At 38.4% G+C, this 26,260-nt stretch overlaps 1 protein-coding gene across 25 annotated transcripts in view; it reads left to right on the top strand.

Moving 5' to 3' along the window:
* The window catches only part of shank3a (SH3 and multiple ankyrin repeat domains 3a), a 323,493-nt gene that overhangs the window by 242,127 nt on the left and 55,106 nt on the right, over positions 1 to 26,260 (top strand). For all 25 annotated transcript variants that reach the window (XR_009267007.1, XR_009267008.1, XR_009267006.1 and 22 more), the window contains one exon: positions 14,419 to 14,532. Coding sequence is in view for 22 of the 25 variants with exons in the window: in XM_058751761.1 (XP_058607744.1) it covers positions 14,419 to 14,532 (114 nt within the window). In the remaining 3 variants the exon portion in view is untranslated. The remainder of the gene's footprint in view (positions 1 to 14,418; positions 14,533 to 26,260) is intronic.

Here is a 26,260-nt window from a genome sequence, read left to right as displayed (position 1 = left end):
TACGAGATGCCGTTATCCGGTTCAGGCGACCAACAAGGTCGGATTCTTACAGAGTCGTAGATTGTAAACACATAGCCAGTGTGTGTGTGGCTGAGTCAGAGGCTGAGAATAGTAAGCTCAGAATTCCCGGAGTGTGTCCATATGGCTTATATTGGAAAAGAGTGGACTCACGCGCAGGTGACGGGTCCGACTGTGATTAGAACAAAGGCTGGATTGAACCTGGTGTAGAAATGCTTTGATAGGCCTCACTGTGAAACAGAGCAGCGCCTGACTCATCAATGAAGAAAGCTGCCCAGGATTAGTGAGAGAACGAATTACACATAACAAGATCGACCCAATATAGAGAAACAGGTAAAGATGGGAGGGAGGAAGAGGGAAAAACAAAAGGCGGGTTTGTTTGTTTCTGGCTGTGTTAGTTCATTAGCACGCTAGTGGGGGAGAGGGCAGCTCTCTGGGCATGTAGCGTGCCTGCAGACCTGATGAAGGGCATCTTTTATATGAGCCAAATAAAAACTGCATTTCCTCTGTGTGTGATAGAACACCTACTTGTCCAAATACATAAACATACTGAATAAACAGAACGGAACCTGTCTTACAAAATGATTATGAAGTCTATTTAATGTTTCTGAATCAGTCACTACCCTATAACCTCATCATTTCCAAATATGTAGTTGTTTATAAATAAGATTATATTTCAGATAAATTACTTTTTTTCAGCAAGGATCCATTCAATTGATCAAATTCAAAATGTTACAAAAGGCTCTGTTCCAAACAAATGCTGTTCTTTTGAACTTTCTATTCATCAAATGATCATCAAAATATAAAAGATTTTATATTAAATAAAAAAAAAAACATATAACGTATAGTGTTACAATATATATAATGTTACATATAGTTTTACATATATAACGTATAGTGTTACAAAATGGTCTGTTTCAAATAAATGTTCTTTTGAATTTCTATTCATCAAATGATCATCAAAATGTGTCATGGTTTCCACAAAAATATTAAGCAGAACAAGTGTTTTCAGTATTGATGATAATAATAAATATTTTTTTGAGCAGCAAATCAGCATATTAGAATGATTTCTGACGGATCATGTGACGCTGAAGACTGGAGTAACGATGCTGGAAATCCAGCTTTGCTTCAAGGAATAAATTACATTTTCCAATATATCCCCCCCAAAAAAAAAACAATTTTAAATTGTAAAAATGTGTCACATTATTACTGTTTTTACTGTATTATTGACAAAATATCCTTATTATTATTTTCACAAGTTTGATTTGTGACCTCAGGCTGTTTTGCATATGATACAAGATTCAAAATTAAACAGATTTCTGGTAAAACATTCTTGTAAATGATATTGATTGTCATAAAGCTCAGCCTGATTGCTTTAAGCTGCTAATTAAAGCAGTGGAAATTGTGATCATGAATAGAACAAGATGGTCGTAAATAAAACTAGCAATCCAAAAAATCATAATATTTGTGTATTCAAATTATGTATATGTTATTAAATCATAGCATATAGAAGCAATCATTTGCATATTATTTCCTTCAATGCGTATAAACCATAATCAAGGCTTGTTTTAAATGAGATAAATTAACTGAAGGCAATAATTGCTATGCTAAATATTCCTCATCTACAATTTTCCTACCATAAATTGAGCTTGTGTTAAACAGACATATTGAATAATTACAGTGCCGTGTTCATAATTTACAGTAGGTTTGCCAGCCAGTATGTTTCTGTTGAGATATAGTTGCTTCAGACTATTACTTCAGACTACTATTAACAATTTTTATAGCAATTTGTTTAAGTCTTTGTGTCAATATGTTGAAGATAAGCTCCCAAGTAGTAAACATAATGAACTGATTTCACACTGAAACAGTTTAATGAGCACAGTGAGTGTTCTCCATCGTTTTCCATTCAAACGAGTCTCCATGTAAAATAAAACAAAAGATTTGACTTTTACTACATTTTTACATATTAATACACACGTTTCATATTATTCTATATAATAATAAAATTTGTTAGTTTATATATATATATGTTTTTGTTGTTGTTGTTTTTTTGTTTGTTTTTTTCTAGTTATGCATATTATTTTATTGGCTAGAGGCTGCTCTTTTTTGGGTACAATCTAGTAATCTTAAATAACTGGGAAATTCATTGGTCTCCTTCTATAACCTCATAACAGACTCCAGCTCTACACTCTGGCTTCATAATTTTCTGTAGGACGTAATCATTGGAAGCATTAATAATCATGACCACCCTGCGGCGATGTGCCTGCAGCTCTGAACCTTTTACATTCTTCAAAATGAGAACAACGTTTAAGAGGGACAGTTGTAAATGTGTTTTAAGGGTGGCTTTGGGGTATGCTGTTGTCCTGGGTTGCTTTTTTGAGGCTCATGGGCTTCGTGCTTCATTTTAAAGAGCAGAACATTCCTCAAAACAGTTTTCTTGCTGCATGTCCATTAGAGACCGCCTCACAAAAGAACTTTCCCAGCTGCTCTTCGCTCTTACATGCTTTCTCCTCTCATGTTCCACATGTTTTGCGGCCTCCCTCCGGCTCCGGCAAATCCATTGCTTTGATATGCAGCTCATCTGTTCACTTTTTAAGGGCTGTCTCTCTCTCGTTTTTCTCACAATCTTCTCTCTCACCTTCTCTTTCTGTTTTCTCACAATCTATGTCTATCCGGCATCTAAACGTAATTGCTCTGGAGTGAATGTGGTGGAGACGCAAGCTGAAGAATAATGCTGAGTGCTTAGAGGCACTGCAAGGAGACTCGTAATTATGACCAGAGCTGATGTGGACCGATAGCCTCTCTCTCTTTCTCGTCCTCTTTAAAACCATCTTTAAAAACTTGATTTGTGATTTCTGCATGTGGTTAGGCTGATGTGCATTTTCTAATTGTTTGTTTGTTTGTTTTTGTTTTTCTGAACTAGATAAAGTGCATGTAGTCACTACTGGTGCTTGCTAAGACAAAAATCACTATTACTGTACAGTAGCTTTAGGACATGTGCTATTTAGAATTAGATTTGATATTTAATACATATTTAACTAAAAACAAGTTGGGGGATAGAAGTTCAGTGTCCATTGGGTTGTACTGTTGTATAGTGTTGTGTAGTGTTGGGAAAAAAACTCATTAAACTTATTATCTCAGGAATAAATTACATTTATTATTATTTTATATTTTAAAAATGTTTCACAGTATTACTGTTTTTACTGTTTATTTGTTTTCTTTTCAAATAAATGCAGCCTTGGTTAGCATAAAAGACTTCTTGCAAAAACATTAAAAATTGTATTGACCCCCAACTTTTGAACAATTGTGTATATATTATTATATGTGCGTATATCTTCTTATAATTCTAAAAAAAAAAAACAGTATTCAGTATTGTTCTGATATTGATATTGTAGGCTAATTTTACTTTTTTTTTTTTTTTTTTTTTACTGTAGTTGGACTACTTTAAACTCAATATGAAATTTTATTGTAATTCTCAAGAAAAAACTTTCCTTCCACGAGCTGATTTAATCTGGTCAAATTAGAGAAGTTCAGAAAATTGCTTTCAAAAATGTGAGTAGCTTGTAGATACATTTTGGAAGTAGCTTCCCTCCCAACACTGATCTGAATATTTCTCATCCAGTGCATTAGTCGTGTGCTTATCAATGGCTCCCAATAGCCCAGCAGCTGCTGTTCACATCTCCCATCATTCCCTTTGTTGAGCTGTGTGTGTGTGTGTGTGTGTGTGTGTGTGTGTGAAGGAGAGATTAAGGTGGTGACGTGAAGTTTGGGCATGCAGCGAGACTCTGAGGTTGGAGTCATAAAACTTCCAAGCCAGGCTATTTCGGGCTGCACCCCTGGGGCTCGAGAGAGAGATGGAGGGAAAAGGTGAATGCTGTAAAAATAGAATGAAAGACAGAAGGAAAGAGATGAAAAGAAGAGGGATTCCTGGGCATCCAAATCACTATTTCAGTCCTAGTGCCTTTAGACTGTTGATGATATCATTGAGAAACGCTATCATTCACTTTCTTTCTCTCTTTCTCTCTTTCTCTCTCTCTCTCTCTCTTCATTGAGGGTTCAGCATACCAATGAGCACAGAACTGCACCACTGCACTTCTCTGTGGAGTCGTGACTCTCTCTCATCTCTGCTGTTCACTCTTTACCTCAGTGACACTCGCTTCTCTGCCTTCTGCTTAAACTCACATCCTTTCTTCTTTTTAAACAATTACAGAGAATCTTTTTGCCATTTTCCTCCTCTCACCTTTCTCTGCTCACCTCCTCTAATTCCTTCTCTTCTCTTCTCTTCTCTTCTCTTCTCTTCTCTTCTCTTCTCTTCTCTTCTCTTCTCTTCTCTTCTCTTCTCACCACTGAATAAAACATTTTAAAAGGTAATTGTGACTGTTTGTTTCACCAATGTAATTTTATTTTCTCAGAATTGTGATTTACATCTCGCGATTGTGACTTCTTTTCTTAGAATTGTGAGATATAAACTTGCAATTCTGAGAGAAAAAGTCAGAATTCCGAGTGATAGAAACGCTAAATTCTGACAATTGTCTTATAATTGTGAGATATAAACTTGCAATTGTGAGTTATAAAGTCAGAATTGCAAGATATGAACTCGCAGTTCTGACGTTTTTCTCAGAATTGCCTGATTAAAAACTAGCATTTGCGTGTTATAAACTCAGAATTGCAAGATACAAACTTGCAATTCTAAAAACATATCAGTCTTTTTCCCCCTCAGAATTGGATTTTTATAACTCACATTTGCTAGTTTATATCTCACAATTCTGAGAAAAAAAGTCAGAATTTCGAGATACAAACACATTTGCAAGAAAAAAAGTCAGAATTGCAAATATTTATCTCGCAATTCTGACTTTATAACTCACGATTGTGAGAAAAACAGTTGGAATTGTGAGATTAAAAACTCTCAATTATCTTTTTTTTTTCAGTGGTGGAAACAGGCTTCCGGGTTGCTCAATCTCTTCTCATCCCATTCTTTATCTCTTTTTTTTTTTTTTTTTATATATATATATATTTTTATCTCGTCTCATTTTCTTTAATTTCTCATCTTCTCATCTCTACTCATATTTATTGCATCTCTATTCTGTTGTTGTCTTGTCTTATCTCATCCTATGTTTTTCTATTCTTCTCATCTCTTCTCTCACAGTCTCACACCAATGTGTGATTTCTTCTTTCTGTTCTGCTCTTTTCTAATTTCGCTGAACTTCAGTTCCCATAATTCCCTGTGAGACGGGCTCTGATATCACAGAGAGTTATCATCAGGCAGTGTATGGCATGTGGGCTTGTGGATCAGCAGATTAATTTCATAAGAGCCCAGCAGTGGTGTATGTGAGACGGGCTGTCGTGGTTATTGAATAAAGCACTGAGCTTGTTGTAATGCACCGCACACGTACTGTACCGCCAGAGTCAGCATTCTGCTGCCCACCACTGTAACTACACAACACACACACTCTCCACCCGGCCCACTTCCTGTTAGCTTTTAATTATGATTGTATGCAAATGAGATTATTACATACACCAGTACTCTCACTGCCAGAAGCTGCAGATTTACTATATCACACTTCATACATGCAGGACAGACATGACCAATCAATAACCCTGTGGACTGCAGTCACATGTACTGCCAGCTACATTTGAAAAAGCAAAAAAAAATGTTAACGAGTATCAGTACCGTTATTGACACAGCAAATCCAATTATCTCTGGCAAACCATTAAATCAGCAGGAAACTTTCCCTGAACAAAGTGTCCTCGGGCAATGCTGGAAAATGCCCACCACTGCATTCACAGCCAAATGAGGCCAATAGTCTTTAATTATCACAATCTGGAAAACAGATATTCTAGTGTTAATAATCAAACAACTGGCTGTATATGCGAGGAAGTGTCTTTGGACCGTCTGTCCTCAGGGTTGGTGATGTATTATGCATGCAAATATTATAAAAAATCAATCACCCACCAATTTTCAGTAGTGTGCAGTGCTAGATATAATGATCACTGAAAGGATAATCACCTATGGAAAAGATTTAGCCAAGAACACTAAATTAAGATGCATACTCAACATAGCCGTAAACAATTTGGCAGTTGCAAGAGACTCAGTGCAGCTTTGCATATCTAAAACGATGTAGTCTGAGATACTATTCAGAGCTGAACGGCCCTGCTGCGCCTTCAGACAGAACGGTCCTAATACTGTATACTGAAATTATCACTTTCAAAGATAGAGCAGTATCTTTTAAGAGTTTCAAGAGTTTTCAGGGTTGTGAAAATGAATGAAGAATCTGTGAATTATCTATCTATCTATCTATTGTTCGTTCGTTCGTTTGTTCACAAGGTCCAGAATTAACTCACAAGTGCATTCATTTATTTTCCTAATACATAGTGTCTGCTACATTTGAACATTTGACTGATATATATATATATATATATATATATATATATGATGTAATTATATTTAATTATTGTATAATAAACTTAGTTTAAATGCGTTAAACCACAAGAAAACATTCCTTGTTATTGTGAACTAAAGAATTTTTTTAAGTGAATTTCTTTAATGTAGAAATCAGTTGATTCGGCATCTTTTAAAGCTGCTCATCCTGCTCATCAGATTTCAGAGTCAAAATTTCATCATTGGATCAAAAGTTGAGCTGAACTATTTTGCTTTAGTAATGTAACTACAAAGCACTCTTGAATTAAATTGGAAGAGAGACCATCAGCAAGCACTCTTTTGTATCTGACGTGTGTGTGTGTGTGTGTGTGTGTGTGTGTGTGTGTGTGTGTGTGTGTGTGTGTGTGCGTGTTGCGGTAGAACACTTCAGGCATTTTTCTTTCATTAACCTGACGGGACAATCAGCCGGAAAGCCTTCCACTGAATATCAAATATCTCTGATCATTGGGCGGCTCTCCCAGCAGGTGTGTGAGTTCTGTCTGCTGATCAGATGTTATCACACTAACTGCGCGGTATAGCAGTCTGTGCACGAGAGATCATTTTTACCTGTATTTAAAGCTGCATCTTTCAGATAACTTGACACGGATGAAGATGATGATGTTTATGTGGATGATGGTGGAGATGACGATTGTAACAACAGAAGCATCTTTATAAAGGATTCTGACGTAACTGAACTGAGCACAAGTCATCTGATATTTCAGCAGCTCAGAGCATTACTGAGGCTTTTATGGAGTCGTGTTTTCAGCTTATTGCTTTCTTTAAGTGTTTCCATTTGGAAATGGCTTTTTGATAAATGCAAAAGCGCAGGTCAAAGCACTCTCAAACACACACACGCACCGGTAATGGGACTTGAGGGACTGGAATACTGGGCTTTCTCTAGGATTTTTACACACGTTTACTCCATTTTGCATTCACGCAGATCTCACTTCGCAGTCGTACTGATGTCATCTCCATTTATATTTACCCAGTGTTCATTTTTTCCCACTGTTTTTTGTCGTTTTGTTTTTAAAGGAATAGCTCATCCAAAAATGAATATTTCCCGAAAATGTACTTACCCACAGATCATCCAAGATGTAGATGAGTTTGTTTCTTCATTGGAGCAGATTTGCAGAAATTTAGCATTACATCACTTGCTCATCAGTGATCCTCTGCAGTGAATGGGTGCCGTCAGAATGAGAGCTGAGAAAGTGTCTGTAATAAACAAATTCATCATGAAGATGTTTTTTTGCTTCAAACCATTGCTTCTGGTTCAACTTCAAGTTCTCTATCCATATCTAGTAAAAAAAAGTCATCTCATCTGAATCTGGAGAGAAATATGCACATAATAATCAATGTGAAAACAGTTCAAAAGTGTTCTAAACAAATACATCAGTGGATTTTGATGTGAAAGGACAAAAGGGGATTGACTTTTTCCACTGGAATTGTTTGGCCAGAAGTGAGAGTTAATGCGCCTCAATAGATTTGTTTCTTACAAACATGCAGCTTTTCGCTTCATTAGGCATTAACTGATGGACTGGAGTCGTGTGGATTGTTGTGATGTTTTTATCAACTGTTTGGACTCTCATTCTGATGGCACCCATTCACTGCAGAGGATCCACTGGTGAGCAAGTTATGTAAAGCTAAATTTCTCCAAATCTGTTCTGATGAAGAAACAATCTCATCTTGGATGACCTGAGAGTGAGTAACTTTTCAGCAAACTGACATTTTGAATAAACTGTTCTTTTAATGCATGATTTAAATGGTGAATATTATTTTATTGATTAATTTTAGACTGAAATTAACATTTCAGTTAATACAATTGCAAATGACGTTTCAGCACAAATAGGTCGATCACATTAATTATTATTGAATCATTTGAAATGATTATATTCTTTTCTTTCAAAATTGTTCTTTTTCAAAAACATTGTTACATTGCAATGGTATTTTACAAATAAAATTATTGGATTATTTTTGACAAAATCAAAAATACCCTCAGTTTTCAAATTGCATCACTTAGTCACATTCACGTCACTAAGTGACTGTATTCATTTAATTCTCCATTTGCACTTTGCACATTTCAAACAGGCAGCCTCTTGTTAGTCACCCCATGAATGAAAAGCGTAGAAACATTCCAGCCCACCTCTTTTCCTCCAGGCCTGTAATTACATTAATTCATAAGAGCATTTCTTGTTTTTACGGTCCTTGTTTACACTCTGTCAGCTTGTCTGGGTTTGGCATTTTTGCTTCTTCTTTTAGTGTTAATTCCAGCCAATTAGGTGGAGCCATGTCAGACTGAGACAAAAATGCTGTACCCTTTAATTCAGGCACACGATTTGATTGGTTCAGCGAACATTACATCACCTTGCACATATTGCACATTAATATAATTACAATAGCAATAAGTATATGTAATCACATAATGTTAAACAACATAATTACTAAAGTAAATTTGCTTATTACTTGCACATAGTGGATAGTTATGAAATCATACCATAACATGGACATTGTAATGCAATTAGTGTGACCAAATGCTTAATGTGACCTTGCTTTTACCCGTCAAGCTATTTAACGCATTAAACAAACCAGATATTAGACTAGACGCATTCGTGGAAACCGTCCTTCCTGGAGCTGGTAGTTTTTGCAATTTAGCATTTGCCATTTAGCTTTTGGTTGCTTTAATGAAAGTTATTGAGCAGTGGGATTCATTAGAGACAAATGATTAGATTTGATACACCCTGTCTCTCTCTCAGAAGGAGAGGCTTATCGCAGTTAAGTGGCCTGGAAATTTAGAGCTGCGGCTATCATTCTATTTATAGAACGAAAGAGAGCGCAGAATTGAACCCAGTTGATTAGCATGTGATTGACGTGCATCTCAAGTCAACTGGCGGTTAGTTCGCTCAGATTAAACTTTATTACATATCAAGTTAATAAGACGGTTAACAGATCGGAACACACACACTTGCTCATCGTATACTCACACACACACTCTTAAGGCAACTGTGATCATTTCAATGGCAGTGCAGAAGAGGCCTTGACATGTACTTCATACTAATACTCATGAATGCAGACACGCATTATACTGCAAAAAAAAAATGAAAGTGTGTATATACATAAAATAATGTCATTTATTCCTTTGAATAATTGTGTGATGTCAGAGCTGAATTTGCTTTGAGAAATCATTCTAATATCCTGATTTGCTGTTCAAGAAACATTTATTATTTTTAGCAATGTTAAAATCCACAGTTGTGGTGCTTAATATTTTTGTGGAATCCATAATTTTTTCTTTTTTTCTTTATTTTATTTGTATTTTTTTGATGAATAGAAAGAACAAAAAGAACAGCATTATTTAAACATTTAAAACATTTGAAGATCTTAAAATGTCTTTACTGTCACTTTTGATCAATTTAATGCAGCCTTGACGAAATAAAAGCTTGGCTTTAGTTTAAAAAGGCTGAGTTTTGAACGATAGTGTATATTCATTTAATGAACAATGTTGTCCAAAAAACATTCTTTTTATGTAAGCTTTAAAACTCTCTCTTTGTGTCTATATTGATCTTTTCCTTTTCATTGTGTAATTTTAACATCGTTTGTCTCTTCATGTGTGATTTGGCCCAGTTGTGTCATTTACCTGTGAATGAGCTGTAAATGATTGAATGAGCAATAGCTTGAGTCTCTTCTGTCCTAACAGAAAGCCCTTCGCAATACCCAGCTACAATCATTCACATCTGATTTATGCTGAACAAAAATTAAAGAATCACGCTCATTACACAGTGTCTGTATTTGTTGAGCTCTTATTGTGCACAGTTGAATAGTTACATGCTAGCTGAATTACTCATTCTCCTTTCATCCTTTTTAAGACTCAATGGGGCTTTGAAGCTGATAAGAATAGAGAGTTGTGATGGTATCTCAGCATCCGAGAAGCAACACTCTCCTGTATGCTTACACACACACTTCAGGCCCTTCTCCTCAGAAATAACGGTCCTTCTGTCAAGAGCTCGCCGTGGCAGTGTGCCTCAGTCGGTTGCTGGTTGATGGTCAGGGACTGACACTGAGAGCTTGGCGAGGGTTTCTCCCATGGTGCCATTTGCCAGTATGTGTGAAGGCCTGTTTCCAATATGCAAAGCGTGTCCGGGCACGCGGCAGGGCTGGAGAGGTCCGGCGGGCCCACTCCTGATACTTTGTAAACACACTTGTGCGAGTCTGTTGAGTGATTGGTTATGTAAGACACGCGCAGGCCTAAAAACGTCTGTATGGACATGCTGTTCTTTGTAGTCTTTGTGGTTAAAAAAGGATGAGTTGATCCTACAGGATGTGTCAAAAGGATTGCACGCACGTCACTTATGCTTAAATATTCTATAAGTAAATTTGTGGCATTTCTTTTTTGTAATGTTAGCTTCTTAAATCAAAAACAGCAGTTTAATGTGACAAAAAACTTGAGCTTAAAATTTAACTAAGCTCTAAACTTAAATGAAAAGCTTGGTTAGAAATTATCTGTATGTGTGTGTGTGTGTGTGTGTATGTGTGTGTTATTTTTAGAAAATTATTAAAATATTACAAATTAGATAAATTGTGTGTGTGTGTGTGTGTGTGTGTGTATGTATATATATATATATATATTTTTTTTTTTTTTTTTTTGAAAAAGAAATACATACATATACATTATTTCTAGAAAATAATAAAATAAAAATAGCTAAAATATTTATATATATATATATATATATATATATATATATATATATATATAGTTATCATCATAATGGTGACTCATTTTGAATTCAACTATTTATTTCATGTTCATATTTTCATACTGTATGTTAAAGATCTGGGCCCGTATTCATGAAAAATCTTAGTGATAAGAGTTGCTCCTAGTAACAAAATTCTAGGAAAATTCTTAGAAATGTGGGTGTTTCCCAAGAAAAAAGAAAAAAAGTAATTCAAGAAAAATGTAATTCAAACAAGAAAAAAGTAATTCAAAAAGCATCTTAACCCTTAAAAGAGGTCTTAAGGTCCAAAATTGTACGGGCATCATTGTAGGAGTACGGGCAAGGACTTTTAAGAGGCTTAAGAGTTTCTTTAGCTGTGGAGAAAATGGACGAAACATGAAGAGGAAGAAGAATGTGTTGCACACAATGCATGACAGTGAGTTAATAATATGCTACACATTAGATGGTGCAGGGATCATGTTTGTGACCGATCTTATTAGAGACACGCTAACATCTCTGACACCGCGCAGAAATGCCATATCGCCAGAAATGGAAGTAATCGCTACATTAACTACATTAACATACTTAGCAACTGGAAAAATGCAACTCTGCAGCAATGATGATTTGTGTCTGTCACAACCTTCTATAAGAAAAGTGATCACACAAACATTTATAGCACTTTCAGAACTGTATTATGTCGCTGTTCATTTCCTATAATATATGTTAAGTATAACAGCATTGTAAATAAAAAATAAAGAACATATATACATACAGTATATAATGTGTGTGTCTGTGTGTGTGAGAGAGTACGGTAAAACAGGAAAAATTACGCATGTAATTTCAAAGTGAAGGCTTATAATAGACCCTAAAAGCGCTCTTTTATTTCCTCCTTGAACAACCAACCCGCCTCCTCACTAAGATAAAAGTTTTTGTCTTTTCCTCGCTCAGAGTTGCTCTCAGATTGGTCCTGAATCACTTTTAAGCTAAGACTCCTAGTTAGAAATGTTTAAGCTAAATTAGGAGCTCTCTGAGAAGATTCTTAGAATCTTTAAGAATACGGGCCCAGGCTTCTTACCAAAATGTACTGTTCTGTGTTACTCAGGTCAGTTGTTTCCCCACACATCCAGCAAATCTGTCTGTGAACCTTTATATTTCTAAATTTGCCTCTTTTCATGAATTATGCCCAATCGTTCCACCTAATATCCATAACTGGTGTATGTGGACTGGGTTATGGGTGGATTGTGTTATGAACATTAGATTATGTTGACATTGCACATCAAACTCCTTTATTTCAGAAGAGTGAGGAAAATCCTGTTTTCCGTGAAATGTCCCCTCTACGCAATACATATAGTCCACAAATACTCATTACACTGATTTGATTGGACTCAAATATTGAAAACGTTAAAATGAGAAGCATCACTGATGAGATATGCATTTTTTTTTCCTCCTGAATTTATTACAAGACGAGCCCCATTTACACAAGTGTTTAATTGTGACATAGGCAGCAGAGGCATTCATTTGTACGTGTCTGGAGGCGTGTGTGTGTGTGTGTGTGTGTGTGCGCGTGTGTGTGAGTGTGAGTGTGTGTGTGTGCGCGCATAACCTCAGTCAGTAGCACTGAGGTGATAATTTTCTAATGGCTGTGCTGCCGGCTAGATCATCACTAAAAACCACTCACAGAATTTCAAATCTCCTGATTAAAAATGCAGTATAATTGGATGTATTTAGATGATTAGGTTTTGAGTCTTTCTCAAGAGAAAATTGTGTGTGTGTGTGTGTGTGTGTGTGTTGAGGAGTGATGGAAGGTTTGTACAGATCAACTGAACTTTCTCTAAGCCTTGTCATATGCTTTTTCACTTTTTTTTTTTCTTTTTTTTTAACTTTAGTTGGTGTTTAATGTTGCTGTTTGAGCATAAAAAACAGGCCTGGTTGACAGACTTGAAAGAGTGGTACTACAATCAATTAAAATATGTGAAAAATAAACATGTTGGAACAATCAAGCATGAAAATCTGTTGTAGTACACCCATAAAAAACAAAGCAAGACTTCATAAAGGACATAATAAGACACCTTTAAAAATGTTACTGACCAATCATGCATTGGCAACTGTTGTCATCTGACATGTTTTCATACTGAAATGGGTTTCTTCTCTATAAATTCTTCTTTAAAATAATTTAAATTCTGTTAATGGAAATCTCCAGTTCATTCCTATGGGTTCTGTAAGTGAGCAACAGTAACTGAGGGGGCGGAGCTTAGTGAAGGGTCAATTGGCCTTGTAGACCATCAAGCAGCACTTTCATCATGGATTACACTACGAGAGCAGGGGGAACAAGTACTTCACTAAGAGGCTGAAAGACACACTGAGAGAAAGTGTGTGGTTTGCATTTGTTATGTGCTCTGTGTAAGCGGGGTTTCACTTGTATGCCATCTGCAGTTAAAGATCTACTTCAGCATGAATGAAACCCTGCATGTGTGTACAATACACAGCACATGCTTTCATTGTTGCTTATTGATTTATGGAATTCTTGGAGTACCACAAAATTGCCCACCTGCCCTTTTTGAATACCTTGCGCTTTTGACAGACACACACAAACTCATACACACACTGCTTTTAAACTGCAGTATCCTAGCAACTAAATGCTGAAGGACTTGCATGTGACTGCATATGTTTTTAGTGTGTCTGGTGTGGTCACCACATGTGTTTCTTCAGTTAGTGTAGAATAGCACTGGATGAATCAGTTTCCGGTTGAACACAATGTTCTGCACCGTCTCAGATTCCACTGATCATTCAACTCACGTCATCTATCCGTTCTCCCTCTTCAAGCTTATTTCCGAAAGGAAAAAGATGTTTGAATGCGTGCTGAGATCACATTCATGCACATACCATACATCTAAATGATAATGTATCATAGACTTTGTATGTGTGTTTTTATAAAGTGTAAAGTTGATTATAAGTATTTCCATATATATATATATTTTTTTATTTTATTTTTTTTTGTGTTTTTTGCATTTTAGAATGAAAAATAAAGTGTAAAAATGAAGTATGCTTTATATATATATATATATATATATATATATATATATATGTATATGTATAATTTTTTTTTTTTTTTTTTTTTGATAATTGATGCAAATTCTATCAATTACTAAATTTTATTTATTTATGTTTAATCCAGGTATTATCATCTAACTTTTATGGGAATCTATGTGTGATCAATAACCAAATGTGTGTTGATGAGATGATAATTAATGTCTCGCTCTATCTCTCTTTCTCTCTCAGTGTTAAGTATAGGAGAAGGGGGTTTCTGGGAAGGGACAGTGAAAGGAAGAACCGGTTGGTTTCCTGCAGACTGTGTGGAGGAGGTACAGATGAGACAGTTTGATCCTCGACTTGGTAAGAAGTGACACACAAATACACATTTGCATATTAGGGCTGGGCAATATATTAAATATTTATGCTGTATTAAATATTATTCTGTTGGCAATATAAAATCAAACAACATTATGAGAATTGTGATGAATTTCACTTTTTTTGCCTTAATAACCAGTATACTAAATTTGCACCCACAACTTGTTTGATTCACTTCTTATTGAATCAGTTCAAAATGATTCATACTCTAGAATTTTGCTTTAAATTTCCTTAAAATGTGATTATTTATATTATATTGTTGGATTATACTATACTTTTATTGTAGGGTGCAATGGGGCTAAAGGCCCAACTTAAGAAAAAATGTGCTATTCACTGTGCCTAAAATGTATAATTGCAGAAAAAATATATGTTGTATTGAACATTAATGGAGCAACAGATTTTGTGTGAAGAAAAATCATTCAAGTTGTTTATTTTGTTTAAAAATCTTATAAATGTATGAGGTGGCAAGGGGGGCCTTTTACCCCACACATGGGGTAAATGGCCCACCAGCATGGGGTAAAAGGCACACGGTATTGATACAAATACTTCAGCTAAAATAATGTTTTTTTTTTTTAATAATGTCTAAGTTAATACTTGTTCAAAACAATCCCTTTTGCAAAGTTTGTACTAGTTTCTGCTTATTTTGAAAAATAAAATAATTAATTTTTGTTCAATAAATATACTGTCATTAAAATATGTTAATATAAAAAATATATTTTAAAATACAGAAACAAAATAATTTTAATAAGTAAAGATTCTGAAAGTATTGAAGGAGATCCAATAATAATTGAATATATATTTACAGTAGTAACAAATTATATTTATTATATGATATGATTAATATCATGTTTTTAAATATGATGGTTTCATTCTAAACATGGTGATTATCTCTAATATGGACATCCAACATAATATATGATTTACCATCTGAATCTAACCATGTCATGTCAACAAATGGAAATGTCAGCGATCTATTAATTATCATGTTAATTACTGTGTGCCTTTTTACCCCAAATACCATACTTTTACATATTCTTTTTTTATTTGAAAACTGTTGCTTTAATTATCTTAACAAAACTGAAAATCATAAAGACCTTTGTCTCAAAATATATACATTAATGTTAGTGATTCTCATTTGCTACTTAAATCTACAACATTTTTAAAAAACAAAGTATTAGATCAATACTGTAAGCACAGAATCAACTTCGCGCTGCTGCGCACGATCGCATCAAAGATCAGATAAATATGCACGTGCATCTTGAAAAGTGAATGTTTTGGAAAGTGCTAAACTATGTTTTTGTGCCATCTAGTGGTTTAGATGAAAATAATATCAAAGGCACCTTTTACCCCAGGGCGCCTTTAGCCCCGTTGTACCCTATTAATGTATATATTAGTGGTGTCAAAATTAGCAGGTGATTCATTTTTTCAGTTTAAAGCGTTAAAAATATTTAACGCAATTAACGCAGGGGCGGAGATAGGGTTGGCCACCCCTCTCACAACTGCTGTTTCTGTCACTTTTTCTCTTGAAAAGAAGTGCATTTATTCAGTCGCAGACCGTCTTTATGACCACATCAAACCAGTGAAGTTTCAGATGCACATTCCAGCTTCACTTCAGCGCCAGACGCGAGTCAAACGAGCGCAGAAATGGTACTGTGCTCACAGTGCATCTGGCGCCGGTGCGCGCTGGAGCCTGTATCATTTCATATCAAAGCATGAAATAAACTACGTGCATGCAATGTCGTGGTCAGTTAAGTCATGAATTTACCAAAAAGGCAATTAAATCTGCCTTAAAACTGTGCATGCATGTAATATTTTATATGAGTCACATTTAAGAACATGTCTCTGAAATGGTTTTCAAAACTGTCCTGGAGCAGCCCATCACTGTCTCCCTCATCTAACACCCCCCGATTCAACTCGTCAGTTCATTAATAGAGACTTTAAGACCTGAAGTGGGTCATAAAAGGTAAAAAGAGTTGAGAGAAAATATGATGCATGTCAGATCCGCGTCATGTTCAGCAGCGACAGCTCTTAAAGAAATAACAGCCAAAATAACCTAATAACCAGCTGCTGTGATGTCTATTAATCAAAGGACAAAGAAAAAAAGAGGAAAAAAATAACTTTTATAGCTTTAAGAATTAATCTATATTTAATTTAGAATTTAGTGTTTGATAACTTCAATTTCTGTATATTTCTGCTGAAGGGCACATGTAAATATGACATTTATTATAATGGGTTTATGTGAAGACTCTTTTAAGTTCACTTAAATTAGAATTCATTTTTTTAAGTCTAATAAATGTTAAAATTGATGGGGGGGGGGTGGTAATTTTATAGAGAAATCAGTATTGGTGTCAGTGATACTGGCCTTCAGTCATAAAAAAAGATGCCATTAAACAAATATTAAAAAATATATTGTCTTTATGTTGTTTGTACATTAATTTGGAGGTTGAATGTGGAATTATTGCAATATAAAAGTATATTTAAAAACTTTAATGTTAGGTAGGATTAATCGCGATTAATTTCAGAAAAATGTGCGATGAATTAGTTAATTTTTTTAATCGATTGACATCACTAATATATATATATATATATATATATATATATATATATATATATATGTATATTAGGGGTGCAATGGATTGTAGATGATCCGTATGGACCAGTCCCCACGGTTCGGCATGCAAGTGATTCGTGGATTAACGGTTTAGTTTAACCATCATAGAGTGAAAGTTTATCATTTGCACGTGTTTTGTCTTGCCAATTTACACATTAAAGCAATTTCAGAACATGGAGAAGTCAAATCAGGACTCGCGCACCGTTTTCTGTGCTCAGCCGTTGCCGCACACACTGAAGCGCGCACATGCAGAGAGAGAGGTGCGATTATACCGCGTTTCAGACAACCCTCAACGGATGGATACATGCACACAAAGTTATGTTAAAATACCCGTTTTGGCAAGTATTCTGGTAAACAGAGTTGGTTATGTCTTAAAGTAACGTATACAGCTGAGAAAGAAACCGTATGTGTGTCAGTATTAGGTCCGTGCATTTAATCTTATAGAGACAGCAGCCTAATACCTACTTCTGTCTGCTAATCAAACAACACCATCTGTATTTAACTTATGCAGTAAGCATTATTATACACTTAATTTTTACATTTCTGCACCTGAATGCTACTGTTATTGTCTTTATTTATCATTTTATGTTGTAGGCTGTTCATCTATGCTTGTAATTTGTGTAACTGCTCTTGTTTTATTACTGACTTTAGTAGTTAAGATAATAGTTTCTGCTGGGGTATAGAAGTACTTAAAGTAAGTTTTTAGTAATTAATGAAAAGCAAACTTTTTTTTTTGCTGATCCGAAAAATGATCTGATCCGTGACTCAAAATACGTAGTATGATCCGAACCGTGAGTTTTTTGATCCGTTGCACCACTTAGTAAAATACACCATTATCCGTTGCATAGTCCTCTCTCCATGTGTTTTGCTGTCTGTTCACTCTTACTCTCTCTCCCCCTCTCTCTCTCATAAATGCTGTTTTTGGAGGTGTTTGTCATTTTTAGAGCTGTGTATTGAGATCAGGCAGGCAGGCCGGGTGTCTGTACTAAACATCCCATTTAAATGCATTGTGAGAGTGTGAGAAAGAGAGATGAAAAATTCCCACACACCTTTTCTGACTACAAGCATGGCACGTGTCCAATAATTCAAACACGCTCACATAGAGAAACGGGTTAAAGGGGAGTTCAGAGTGATGTATTGCCTCCATCCTTTGAGAGCTTTCTAGAAATGAAAGATCTAATGATGCCAGGAAACCACCGGCGAGTCCCTATAGATGTGTCTCCTGTGGAGCACCAGGGTGTTTTCCCATCAGATGTTTTATAGCAGAATCCTTTGGTTTTCACCATTTTAAACATATATGAATTGGCAGATTGATGAGTTTGTTTCTGTTTGGATGCTCTGAATGAACATGCGTTTAGGATTACTATTTAAAAACCACAGATATATAACTACAGGCCTGATGTTTTGGTTAATGTTAGCTTGCCAGCCTGATTCAGGACAAAAAACAAAAAAAAAGTGGAAATGCAGATGTGTGATTTTAATAACATCTTGAGACATCAGCCATCTTTAAAAAAGATTTGTAAAATATTGTTGGCTGTAATATGTTAGAATCCCCCCAAAAAATGCATATTAGAATGATTTCTGAAGGATCATGTGACACTGAAGACTAGAGTAATGATACTGAAAATTCAGCTTTGCATCACAGGAATAAATTACACTTCAAATTATATCCAAATAGAAAAGTTATTTTCAATTGTAATAATATTTCACTGTTTTCTGTTTTTACTGTGTTTTCAATCAAATAAATGCAGCCTTACTGAGCATGAGAGAATTCTTTCAAAAATATTATACCCACCCCAAACAGTCTGTTTGAACAATAGTGAACAAATAAAAAGGCTTTGATAATTGTATTCCTTTGTGTGTGTGAGAGTCCTAAGGCTGATAGTGTCTCCTCTCTCATTTCCTTTAGTTTCATTAGAAAAGAGCATCGATTCTCCTGAGAATAAAGAATGTAACAACCAGTAAGATCCCTCGAGACCACACTTAATTTGTAATTGGTCTCATTCTTCCCATTAGAGTAAAATTAACAGTTTCTCTCCTTTGTGCTTCAGATCACATGTATACACAGCCACACGCACATTTGCAAACACAGTGCTTCCAACTTCCACATTTTCCAATTTATAACGTCTTTCTAATGGAGGAAGCACTGTTTGTTTTGCCATCTACATCCTCTTTTATGGGCATCTGTGTGCACATCATTTTGAAGTATGTGCGGATATAGTGGTTCTCAGTTCTCAGTATACACAGGGCAAATGTACACACACCCTTAAAGGAGTCCTTTTAGAGACATTTAAACAATTATTTTTTCTAATTTAAGAAGGGTTTGCGTGTTTTCAACCAGCATACAAAATCTCTGCTAGAAAAACAAACATTTGTGTAATTGGACCTTTGACTTAGTTATGACTCAGTCACTGATTCACTGATCTCCTGGTGGCGGAGCGATGGCAGGGAACACTCCCTGCCACCCCCTGCTGATGCCCTAGGTGTTATTTGGCCCCCACCCCCTATGCTTCCTCCTTAGCCACAGCCAAAAGCTGCCCTTCTCTGCCTCCTCTGCCAGTTCTTTAATGGCTTTTCGACACCCTGCTCCTGTACATCCCATATCGCGGAACAGGCGAACCGTTGAGGACCCAATGAAGCCCCTGCATCCCACTTCGGCGGGACACGTGATGGCTTTCCAGCCAGCCTCCCTGCAGTCTTCTGCCAGGTCTGCATACTTGGCATGCTTCCGCTCATTGGCAGCCTCCATGCCCTCTTCCCATGGGACAGTGAGCTCCAGCAACAAGATGGTCTTGCATGACTCTGACCACATGATCAGGTCTGGCCGGAGCGAAGTTTATACGATCTCCCTGGGGAATAGGAGTTGCCTCCCCAGGTCGACCCTCATGCTCCACTCGCTGCCAGATGAGAGGACTCTAGCTGTTGTTCTCTGGTGAGGGTGGTTGATGTTTTCTCCGGCCCTTGCAAACAGGATGGACGTCTCGTTGGCACGAAAGGTCTACTATTAGCCTCCTGTCTACATGACTCTGCCACCTCTACTAGCTTCCTCAATACCAGATCGTGTCGCCACCTATAGCCGGCCTTGGGACAATGCTGTCTTGCAGCCCGACAGGATATGCTGGAGGCTTGCATTGCTGGTACTGAAAAGGGGGCAGAGTTCTTCCACAGATCAGACCATGACAAATGCCTGTCTGTGACACTTTCCCATGACATCCAACCTCCCTGCCGGCTCTGAGACACAGCCTTGATGTTAAGGCGCTCCTGCTCGGTCCTTGTCACTTCTGCCACCACCATGGCTCTCCGCTCTTCCTTGGAGGCCTTTGACCAGAAGAGGGGGGTCTCGCTCCTCCCAAGGCCTGCTCGACCCTCCTGCATTCTGCCGACTATTTCACGATACTTCAGCCTGCTAATTGCTATGTCGACCTCTTCCTGGGCTTTCCACTTCCTCTCTGTTTTTATGTTGGGGCCAGCTGCCCTCACTAGTTGGTCAGTGGATTCCCTCAGGTCCAGCACCATCCGAGCCTTCTCCTGCTTGTATCCCTGGCCAATGGATCGCAGCGGCAGCTGTAGCATGTTCCTGCCGAAGAGGCCTACATCTGCATCTACATCTCGGCAGACCCAGCCACTTCCTGATGAATGAGTTTGCCAGACCATCCATCTTGTCTGTCACCAAGGAGGGGGCTTCGCTCATCTTTAGAGGCCACATCACCCTTGGGTACAGTATGAACTGGTAACTCCACACTTTATACTTGCCGGGGAGCTGGCTCTGATTGATCCTGGCCAGGCCATCTGCGAGCTGCTTCCTCACTGCTTCCCCCATCTGCCTATCAGAGAGGTCTGCTGTATAAGTACGACCCAGGCTACAGACGGGTTGATTTGCCAGCACTGGGATTTCTTCACCGCCTGCGACAAAGATGGTATGGTCGCTTCTATCCCCTTTCCTGAGGGACAGGCTGCGTGATTTAGCGGGTTTTGATCTTCATCTTTGCCCACCCCACAAACTCGTCAATCCTCTTCAGCAGTCTTGTTGTACATGCTGCTGTCTGGAGAATGGTGGTAATGTCGTCCATATAGCCTCTCACTGGTGGTAGCCTTTGGCCTGATGGTAGCTTCATACCTCCGACCATCACCCTTGCCCCCATCAGGATAACCTCGAACAAACAACAAACTGCAACAAACAGGATGGGAGAGATCGAGCATCCCATGGCAATGCCTACTACCAGCTGTTGCCAGCCTGTCGTGAATTCCTGATGGGTGCAGCACATCTTGATGTCCTCAAAGTACTTGGCTACCAGGGCACGAATGCAGACAGGGATATAAAAGAAGTCCAAGGCATACTCGATGAGTTGGTGGGGGACGAACCCGTATGCGTTGGCAAGATCCAGCCACACCACATGCAGGTCACCTCTCTCTCTTTTTGCTCTCTGGATCTGCTCCCATATGACTGCAGAGTGTTCCACGCACCCTGGGAAGCCTGGCACGCATGCCTTCTGGCAGTTAGTGTCGATGCACCCATTGCTTATGAGGTAGGTGGTCAACCTCTTGGCCAGGATGGAGAAGATCATCTTGCCTTCAACATTCAGGAGTACGATGCTCCTGAACTGGCTAATGGTGGTGGAGTTCATTTCCTTCGGGATGAACACTGTAACAGCTCGTCGCCATTCTGAAGGGATGACTTGGTTCTTCCAGGCCACTCTCAGAAGGTTCCACAGATGTCTCTGGACCCCTGGGCAGTACTTGTACAACTTATAAGATATCCCATTGGGGCCTGGAGCTGAGGCTGCTCTCGCTTTCCGTACAACTTACATAACATAACCTGGTGATCCCAGCGGAGTTGACTTCGCTGGGTCACTGTACTGCTCCATGATGAAACTCTCCAGCTGTGATTGTGTGATCTCCAGCTTCCCGTTTCTCTTATCCTCCAATAGTTGTCTCGCATGCTTGAAGGGTTTTTTGAAGAAGTTGCTCCTCTCCTTTTCCTTCCACCTTCTGCGTTTGCGGATGCGCTCTGCCCTCCGAAGACTGGCTTGGTTCTTCTTCACCTCCTCCCACAGTGGCTTCAGGCCCTCCTTCTCCTCTTCGCTTGCCTTCCTCCACTGCTTTCGGAGCTGGCGTCGCCTCTTCACCAGTTGCTCGATCTCTCCCTCCTCCCCTTCTGCATTGAGCCCTTCTGCTTCTCAGCCACTACTCCAAACCTGCTTCTTCACTCCTCGTACAGGATGTCTCCAATGCAATTCAGCTTGGTTTCCACCTGGCCACACAGTGAGTGCTCTAGGATGATGCTGAGGTCCTCGTCGAGCTGCTGCCACACTGCCACCTTATTTGCTTTCGGCCATTTGACTAGCTGCCTCCGCCCAGGTTCTTTCCTCTCTGACCCCTGGCCTGGCTCCTGGTTGCTGGTGTTTGTTGATGTTAATTTCCTACGGGTGTTTTCTCCTGTGCCACCCTCAGAGGAATACGTGTCGACCAAGGACCCTCCTGTGTCCTCTACCTGCCTTCCCTCAGCAACGTTGGAACCCTCAGCACTGTGGTTAGCGACCTGGCTTTGGGCTCCTCTTGTCTGACCTGCAGTTGCAGAGCAATGTTGCTACTGGCCCCCCTCTTGACACTTCTTCTTTCCCTGGTGAATCCTTAACCCTCTGAAGGTAGTCACCTTCTCCCATCCACACCTGCATCTTCTCAAAATCTTAAAATCAATGCCTTTGTCCGTTCCAGTCATACCAAGAAGTCCGTCTGGTTTGGCCCTTCTTCCACCCCGCCTCTCAGAGGGCCACCGGGTTGTTTTCCTTTATTCGTCTTCGTAGTTTATTTAGGGTGTCCTGTTAGGGACCGGTGGATAAGGTAACTAGCCTGCCACCCCCGATGCAGACTTTCCTGCAGTCATCCAGTCTCTCCTGGTTGTCCTCCAGTCTTCCCTGGTCGCCAACTGCCCTTTCACAGTAGCCACTGGATGCCTCCAGGTTGAACTTATAGAAATACAGGCTGATGGTCAACTTGCTGGGCAATGCTGCCTGACGCACCTCCACCGGTGCCTTTTATGCAGGTGTGCTCCTCTGAACACCTCTCCAGGCATAAACGGATCATCAGCTGGGGACCACCAGTTATGGATGTTTCGCTCCTTTAAACCCAGTACATCTCCTGGTGGCGGAGCGATGGCAGGGATCACTGTGTATATATATATATGTATATATATATGTATATATAAATATATATACACTGAACAAAATTATAAACGCAACACTTTTGTTTTTGCCCCCATTTTTCATGAGCTGAACTCAAAGATCTAAGACTTTTTCTATGTACACAAAAGGCCTATTTCTCTCAAATATTGTTCACAAATCTGTCTAAATCTGTGTTAGTGAGCACTTCTCCTTTGCTGAGATACTCCATCCACCTCACAGGTGTGGCATATCAAGATGCTGATTAGACAGCATGATTATTGCACAGGTGTGCCTTAGGCTGGCCACAAAAAAAGGCCACTCTAAAATGTGCAGTTTTACTGTATTGGGGGGGTCCGAAAACCAGTCAGTAGCTGGTGTGACCACCATTTGCCTCACGCAGTGCAACACATCTCCTTCGCATAGAGCTGATCAGGTTGTTGATTGTGGCCTGTGGAATGTTTGTCCACTCCTCTTCAATGGCTGTGCGAAGTTGCTGGATATTGGCATAACATGCTGTCGTATACGCCGATCCAGAGCATACTAAACATGCTCAATGGGTGAAATGTCCGGTGAGTATGCTGGCCATGCAAGAACCTGGATGTTTTCAGCTTCCAGTAATTGTGTACAGATCCTTGCAACATGGGGCCGTGCATTATCATGCTGCAACATGAGGTGATGGTCGTGGATGAATGGCACAACAATGGGCCTCAGGATCTCGTCACGGTATCTCTGTGCATTCAAAATGTCATCAATAAAATGCACCTGTGTTCATTGTCCATAACATACACCTGCCCATACCCATACCATGGCCTTTTATTGTGGCCAGCCTAAGCCACACCTGTGCGATAATCATGCTGTCTAATCAGCATCTTGATATGCCACACCTGTGAGGTGGATGGAGTACCTCGGCAAAGGAGAAGTGCTCACTAACACAGATTTAGACAGATTTGTGAACAATATTTGAGAGAAATAGGCCTTTTGTGTACATAGAAAAAGTCTTAGATCTTTGAGTTCAGCTCATGAAAAATGGGGGCAAAAACAAAAGTGTTGCGTTTATAATTTTGTTCAGTGTGTGTATATATATATATATATATATATATATATATATAGGGGTGTCAACGTTAACACATTAACGCATGCGATCAATCTAAAAATTTTAATGCGTTAATATTTTTTTAACGCAAATTAATCATTTGATAAGGTTTGACCCCAACTTCTTCCCGTCATCGCAGTGCGGAAGGTTATCTATCATTGTGTGATAAGGGTACAGTGAACCAGTGTTGCCAGGGTAGCGGCACAATATGGCTATTTTGAAAATACAGTCGCAGGAAAAATTACAGAGCCGTGGGTTGCGGTTTTTTGGGCTAAAATAGATCATTTTACTAACGTGTAGTATACTTGGAATGTATCCCTGGCAACTTAAGAACGGAGAGGCGGTTGTAACATCACAAACAACGTGAGTTTCAGCCAGAGCATACATGTTAAGGCTTTTACACAGCAGAAATAAACTTGACAACAGCCACTATAGATTATATAAGATAATAAACACACGATTACGATAGGATATTTGTATGTGATTTTCTTGAGAACAGGTCCAATTCTTCTTCATAATGCATTTTGTCATAATACTTCACGTAAGGTCGAAAGAAAATGTTTTGTTGAATTTATTTAGAAATACTTTTGATGATAGTTGGGTAAATGTATACTGGGATTGAAACGATGTGGCTTGGTAAACGTTTTATTGCCAGTATAAAGGCTAATAATGGCTGAATAAAAACAAAAGAATAATGATAAAAGAATAATAAGGATTATGTCTCATACCTGGCGGAAGTGTTAAAGGTTCTGTTTCCTTAAACTAGTTTGTCATGCATTTCTTTATTTCAACACATTTACAGGTAAATCCTAGTATTTTAAATTTGTGATTAATCATGATTAATCACAGTCCATGACTGTGATTAACGCGATTACATTTTTTAATCGATTGACAGCACTAATATATATATATGATATTTCTTTATCGATTTGTTTCATTTTTGTAATTTGATTTAACAAAAATTCAATCCAGTTCAATTCAATGTGTTTCCCCAATTTGTTTGACCTGGTTTATAATGAAATAATGCACATATAGTTTCCTGGCCAGCATATTTTCTGAAGTTATTGGCCATTAGCAGGTGTGGCATAAGTTGTTTGGCATGCTAACAGGCAACTTTCTCCTGGTATTCCAGTGCTCTTTGAGTCTGTTTCAGCACCAGCTGTGGTGGACAGCTCCCTGTTTTCACTGGACAGCTCCTGCACATCAGGAAACTGGAGACTAGTCCAGAACTACAGCGCTTCACTGTATGACAGATGCACTGTGAAATGTGTGTGTGTCTACATCTGCACATTCTGATCTCTAGTATCTGTGCTCTAAAGCTGGTAACACTAGGCGATCTGTAATAGGATTGCATAATGCTGCTTATGAGACTGTGTTGCTGTGTGTCATTGTCCAGACACTCGTCACAAGCTATCGGTCAATTAAACAATGTGGGAAGACAGACCTGTCATCTGTCCATCTCTATCAAGACCCGCAAGAGTGAAAATGAGCGTGTGTGTGTGTTTGTGTTTGTGTGTGTCTTTTGTGTTAGCGTTTATCCAGCAATAACAGATGAAAGCTCTTTGACAGTGGAGGCAATATGTTTCGCCTCAGTGAAGCGATGAAGACAGTGCTGTGTACAATTAACTTACCCAAACAAATCCCTTTATGTGTTCTGACTGTATGTGTGTGTGTGTGTGTGTGTGTGTGTGTGTGTGTGTGTGTGTGTGTGAGAGAGAGTGTGAGTGTGTATGCACACATATGCTTGTGTGTTTAGTTGTGCATGTCCACAAATGTGTGTGATTTTAAGCTTGGGATTGTTTTGTCTTAGAGTGTGTTTGCTAGCGTGTGTGTGTGTGTGTGTGTGTG

This window comes from Onychostoma macrolepis, chromosome 18 (assembly GCF_012432095.1).
Source record: "Onychostoma macrolepis isolate SWU-2019 chromosome 18, ASM1243209v1, whole genome shotgun sequence".
Lineage (NCBI taxonomy): Eukaryota > Metazoa > Chordata > Actinopteri > Cypriniformes > Cyprinidae > Onychostoma > Onychostoma macrolepis.
The sequence above is the reverse complement of the archived record's forward strand: the minus strand, read 5'-3'. Positions and strand labels throughout refer to the sequence as shown.